We start from the raw sequence: 6075 nt of genomic DNA on the forward strand, positions 1-6075 counted from the left end.
CCCCCCCCCCCCCCCCCCCCCCCCCATAATACTATAATAGACCACAGCTTCCACTCATTGGGCAAAAATAGATTCCAGTTCATGCTGAGAAAAACCTCAGTTGCATTCCTCTGGACTCTTTGGCATGTCTGGCTTCTGTTGCCATGGAAACTAGGTGGACTTCTTTCAAAGGCCGGCTCTCATCGGGGGAGACAGTGGCACGACCATGTCAAAATCAGCAGTCGACTGAGAAAAGGTCAAAGGACGGAAAAGATCCAAAGAGCCAGTGATGGAGTGGACACTAAGGATGTGCTTTAGGATGTCCATCCCAGCTGACATCGGGCGAAAGGCGGCGTACGCCCTGGACAGGTCGCCAGTCCATTGCAGGGCCACACATAGACAAACAACCACACACACTCACACCTAAGGACAATTTTAGAGACACCTGCATGTCTTTGGATTGTGGGAGGAAGCCAGAGCACCCGGAGAGAACCCAGGCGGACACGGGGAGAACATGCAAATTCCACACAGAAAGGCCAGGGCAACCTTTAGGATGGCTCATGTAAAGAATCACTGAATAAAACACACAGGAGGAGCAGTGTACAGTGAGTTATTAATGGGGTGCCATAAGACTTAAATAGGTGGTCCTGCCCAGCTGGACTGCAACTCTATTTGTTCAAAAATGTACATGTTGGACTGGACGTTTGAGTGTAGGCCAAAAGGAAAAAAAGACATGGCAGGCACATCCAAATGAATGGATTATTCCTCAGCAGTTTTAACCTGAGAGGAAAAGTCTTGTTTTATGGTATGTGTGTTGCTTGTATCTCTCAGAGGCACCTTTAGGTGGCTTTAAATATCTCTCACTAAATACTTTACTTGCATTCCTGTTCCATCTTCTCATTTGATTTTTGTGGCCAGTAGATTTGGAATTTATTTTGTGTCAGTGCCTGACTGAATATGTTGCAGTAATGCAGGAATGACAAAAATGCTCTTATTAATACAAGCAGGGGTGGTGTGTACACCAGTGAGTTAACCAGGAGGTGGTAGAAATACTTCACAAACTTGTAAAAAGAAAGAAAGAAAAGGCTTGAGTGTCAGGCAGTGAATGCATGTTCATATAAATTTCACCACAAATCATGTTGACTTGGAAGTTAGAAGTCCTCTGGACTGTGTACATTGTCCTTAGACAAAAATAAATATGCTCTGAAATAATGTGCATATCAGTATGTTACAGCCAAATGACTGCATACCTCTGTAAATGTGCATTGGGTTGTATGGATTAATCATGGTACTGGTTTTTGGTCAGATTTAAAGATATTATATATTTGCTTGTAAGGAAAGTTTTAGGCCAAATAAATTTGGGACATTAAAGGTGGCTCCCTCTTGTGGATAAATATAATAAGTACAGTTTATCCCAACCTAGCCTGTGAAAGTGACACATTTGTCTCACCATATGTATTCTTCATGCTGAATTGGTATATAACAGCTTAATATACACAATTCACATTTCATGGTAGACTCAGCCAAAGTTGAAATGAACATACATTTTAACTTGTTGTTCTCAAGCACAATCTTTTGCAATAATTCAGCAGTACAACCAGTAGACATAAGTCATAAGCAGTCAAATCAATGAATCACCACATTGACAAAAAACTACTCTGTATTATATATTGTGAGTTGAACACACACACACATATATATACATATAGGATATGTATATAGGATATATATGTACACACACACAAAAGAAAGTAATTTAGGCTTTAAAACGTTAATAGCAAATTTTTTAATGGAAATTGTTTATTGGTTTCCAGTAGGTGATACTATTCATGGTGGTTTAAAGGAATTTCATACTGGCAGAATTGCTAACTTCCATCCAATGGCATACACTTAAGACAGAGAAATGTGTGGCCTACCAATGCCTGCATTTTGCAAAAGAGATTGCTCATTTGACTCATACAATGCTGAACTGCTACCATGCTAATGTTTGTACTTACTAATATAAATGCAGCCCTCTCTCATATCTGTCTTGTCAACCTTCCACACAGGCCTTGGCTATGCCTCCCCTCCCTGTCCCCTTGCTCCTGACACTGCTACAGCTTGTAGTACTTACTTATGTGAGTGGTGGGGCATACTACGGACACAAGCAACACCCTCAGCCATACCAGCAAATGCAGCACCTCCAACACATGGGCATGGGCAAAGAAGGCTTTCCCCAACAGCAGTACCTTGGAAAAGAGGTGCCCTATATGCAGTATCCCCACTACAGGAAGGAGCTTCCTCAGGTGCCCATGCACAAAGGCAAAGAAAATGCTCGTAAAGGTGGCAGCTATAATGGTGGCCAAGACAAAGGTGAGAAAGTCATAGTTTCAACAAACAGTAGCCTAACCATTAATCTTTCAAGAACAAACATTCAGATTTTGAACACATGTGACATGACCAGTGCAGGTTTCTACACAAATGTATCATTTCTGGTTGAATATTTATCTCATTCCTAACAGGTCAGACAATCCCTAGTGGTGCTGAGGGAATTCCCCAAGGAGAGCCGGGTCCAGCTGGGCCACCTGGACCAGAGGGACCTCCAGGACCTCCTGGACCTCCAGGCAACGGACAGCCAGGACCTGCAGGTCGACCCGGACCTCCTGGTCCACCAGGAGTGCCTGCAGTGGGAAAACCAGGTTTACCAGGACTGCCAGGCAAGCCAGGAGGAAATGGTGAGGGTGGACCACAAGGAGAAATGGGCCCTAGGGGTGATGAAGGGCCAGCTGGACAGCCAGGGCCTCAAGGTCCCCCAGGACCACCTGGGCTACCAGGAATAGGTAAACCTGGGGTACAAGGATTACCAGGTCAACCAGGGCCCAAAGGAGAGCCAGGTCACAAAGGTCTTCCAGGACTTCCAGGATTACCAGGACCCAAAGGAGAGAAAGGGATGGGCCAGCCAGGACAACCTGGTCACAAAGGGCTCCCAGGTCCCCCAGGACCAGCTGGCCCAAGAGGGCTTCCTGGTTTTGGAAAACCTGGGTTGAACGGGGCACCAGGCCCACAAGGACCACCGGGAGAGAAAGGATATCCTGGAGATCAAGGAGCAGCTGGGCCACCTGGTGAAGGAGGACAGCCTGGCCCACCAGGTCTACCTGGTCAAGGAAAGCCAGGTCAAAATGGCCTGCCAGGACAGCCAGGCATGCCAGGTGGGAAAGGTCATCCAGGACCACCAGGTTTGCCAGGAAAGCCAGGACTGCCTGGATTTGGTAAACCAGGTCTCCTAGGACCAAAGGGCGACAAAGGTATGGGTGGGCCACCGGGATCTCCAGGACCAAAAGGAGATAAGGGTCATGGAGGACTCCCTGGAATGCTTGGACCCCCTGGACCAAATGGTCCACCAGGTCCTCCAGGCCTTATGGGACCCCCAGGAGGTTTAGGTGCACCTGGTCCTAAAGGAGAATGTGGAGAAGGAGGACCTAAAGGGCTTGATGGAGCCCAGGGAGACCCTGGTCCATCTGGGATACCTGGTAAGGATGGTCTGCCAGGAGATCGTGGAGAGCCAGGACCAAGAGGTCCACCAGGACCAAGTGGCGCCAAAGGAGACGATGGGCATAAAGGTCTACCTGGTACACCTGGTCCTCCAGGACTTCCTGGGCCAAAAGGACAAAGCGGATTACCTGGTGATATGGGACCTCAAGGTCCTAAAGGAATCCCTGGAATGGATGGCGCAGCTGGACCATTGGGGCCTCCTGGTCCTCCGGGGCCAAAAGGAGAAAGTGGTCCACCTGGTCCACCAGGCATTGTAGGTGAGGGGAGTCCAGGTATTAATGGTCCCATTGGACCCCCAGGGAAAGAGGGCCCATCAGGACCCCCAGGACGACCAGGTCAAGCAGGCCCTCCTGGACCACCAGGCCCACCTGGACCACCTAGTATGTCTCCGGACATGGCAGGAGTACTCTCTGAGATGGGCCCTGGACTAGATGGTGTTAAGGCTGGTAGTTATGGTAAGAAGGGCAAGTATGGAGGGAATGGGGCAGAAGTAATGGGTGCTAGTGGGTTGGAAATGCCAGCATTCACAGCTGTAGCAACAACTCCCTTTCCACCTGTGGGCACTCCAGTCATCTTTGACAAGCTCTTGTACAATGGTCGCCAAAACTACAACCCCCAGACAGGAATTTTCACCTGTGACATGCCTGGCATTTATTACTTTGCCTACCACATTCATTGCAAAGGAGCTAACGTGTGGGTGGCTTTGATGAGGAACAATGAGCCAGTTATGTATACATATGATGAATACAAAAAGGGTTTCCTAGATCAAGCATCAGGGAGTGCAATATTGCCTCTGCAACCTGGGGACACTGTGTATATTCAGCTGCCCTCAGATCAGGCCTCAGGACTTTACGCTGGGCAGTATGTGCACTCTTCCTTTTCCGGGTATTTGTTATATCCGATGTAAAACCACAAACTGCAGCAAGGGAGAGGCTTTAGTGAAAACAAAGTGGGAGCATGTTTTTGTAAAATTATCATAATCATAAATCACCTTAGAAAGAGCAGTATTTTTAATGTAAAGTCAACAAACTATTGATTTTGTCAGCAGCGATGAGAGGACAAGATAAAATATCTTGAAGAAATTTGAAGTATGATGGTGTGTATATACAGCAGCTTTTATACTGTATAGCCTTACTGTGATGTAATTAGGAGAACAAAGATGTTTTCTTTTACAGTTTTGAAGATATAAAAGAATATATGAAAAGGCATTCAAGGAACACCTCAAAGATAGCTGCACATGTATTTTCATACAGAAGAGTACCCAAAACCTATCAGTACAATTTGTTACTAGGTACAAACATATGAAGGGTATACACAAGAAGATCAAACAAACCGTGCAGCATCACATTTTGTTTCTGCACCTCTTCAAAACTGGCAGCTACCCCATGTGGTGGAGAATGTGAAATACAGTAGAAAACATTCATTTTGGTAGGAAATTTATATTTTTGCATGCATATAAATATTATTTTTGTCTCTCTTGTTGATAATGGCAAGCATGTAAAAGGCCTCTTGAGAATGACAACACATTAAAAGGTTTGCATTACAGCAGTTTGTACATGTTTTAGATGTAAACGCATTAACCTGCAGATGACTGAGATTAGGAAAAAGGTTAAATGTATCGGCTTTTCAGAGAATCAATTTCAAAAAGCTCCCAAGTTACCAAAAAAATGTATTTGCAAAATAGTGCTGGAGAACAAAAAATTAGATGGTAAAATTAAATAATAACGCGCATGATATATGTTGCTGAGTGACAATTACTCCCATGAGTGAGATTCAAAGAGTAAGAATGTAATATTAATTTCATGTTTTAATGTTTGTGTATAGGTTTAGTGCTGTAAAGAAAAAAAGATGTGCAAAAATTCAAAGGTCAAACAAACACACCATATTGCCCTGAGCTGTGAAAACCACTGCATACACTATATTAAACATTACACCACAAAACAGAAAGGTCCACACTATACAGCATCTCTGTGTCACTAACTAAACCGCAGCATTATATAGATATAAGTGAAACATGGTATATCAGAAAGCACAGAAATAAATTAAAATAAAATGTATTGTTATTTACTGTTTTTAATTTCAAATTCAACCGATTAAATTCTGTTACTGTTTAGTCAGCCTTATCCAGTCTTAGCTGTAATTGCAGTATAATGATACAGAAGAGGATGTCATGTGTAGAAAACAAATTAGGGATTGTTGTTTTGAAATGAAATACTTTAACAGTGGGACTTTGTTATCCAGTCCCTCTGGTGTGATTTGTTTAGAAGAGAGAAAACAAATTAAGTCAAGCAGCATTCTTGCGTTGTGCTACATTTAGACAGGTTTACTGGGAATACAAAATATATTTGTATTACAACTGATTGACTCAAAGCAAGTACTGAATGTTGCTGCAATCCATAAAAACAATTGTGTCAATAATTTATTATTTTATCACCTACATGACAACGACAAAAGGTATGACAACTTTTAAAGGAAAACAAATGTATAGTCCTCCTTTAACCATGGTGCTAATATTGTCTTTGTAAGCAAAGATTTTAATGTGATAATGTTTCATGTTTGTTATTA

The 6075-nt window shown here is 43.7% G+C and overlaps 1 protein-coding gene across 1 annotated transcript; it reads left to right on the forward strand.

The window, feature by feature from the left end:
• The first annotated feature begins 2036 nt into the window (after positions 1-2036).
• Positions 2037-4417, forward strand: col8a1a (collagen, type VIII, alpha 1a). Its single transcript, XM_046054281.1, has 2 exons — positions 2037-2331; positions 2481-4417. The coding sequence occupies exons 1-2, from the start codon at positions 2037-2039 to the stop codon at positions 4415-4417; spliced, it is 2232 nt and encodes a 743-aa protein (XP_045910237.1).
• Positions 4418-6075: the final 1658 nt, after the last annotated feature.

This window comes from Micropterus dolomieu, linkage group LG07 (genome assembly GCF_021292245.1).
Source record: "Micropterus dolomieu isolate WLL.071019.BEF.003 ecotype Adirondacks linkage group LG07, ASM2129224v1, whole genome shotgun sequence".
Lineage (NCBI taxonomy): Eukaryota > Metazoa > Chordata > Actinopteri > Centrarchiformes > Centrarchidae > Micropterus > Micropterus dolomieu.

Excerpts from the sequence above, each read along its gene's own strand:
- col8a1a (XM_046054281.1), top strand. The coding sequence starts at position 2,037 with ATGCCTCCCCTCCCTGTCCCCTTGCTCCTGACACTGCTACAGCTTGTA. Across the intron at positions 2,332-2,480 it reads TAATGGTGGCCAAGACAAAG|GTCAGACAATCCCTAGTGGT; the intron begins GTGAGAAAGTCA and ends CATTCCTAACAG.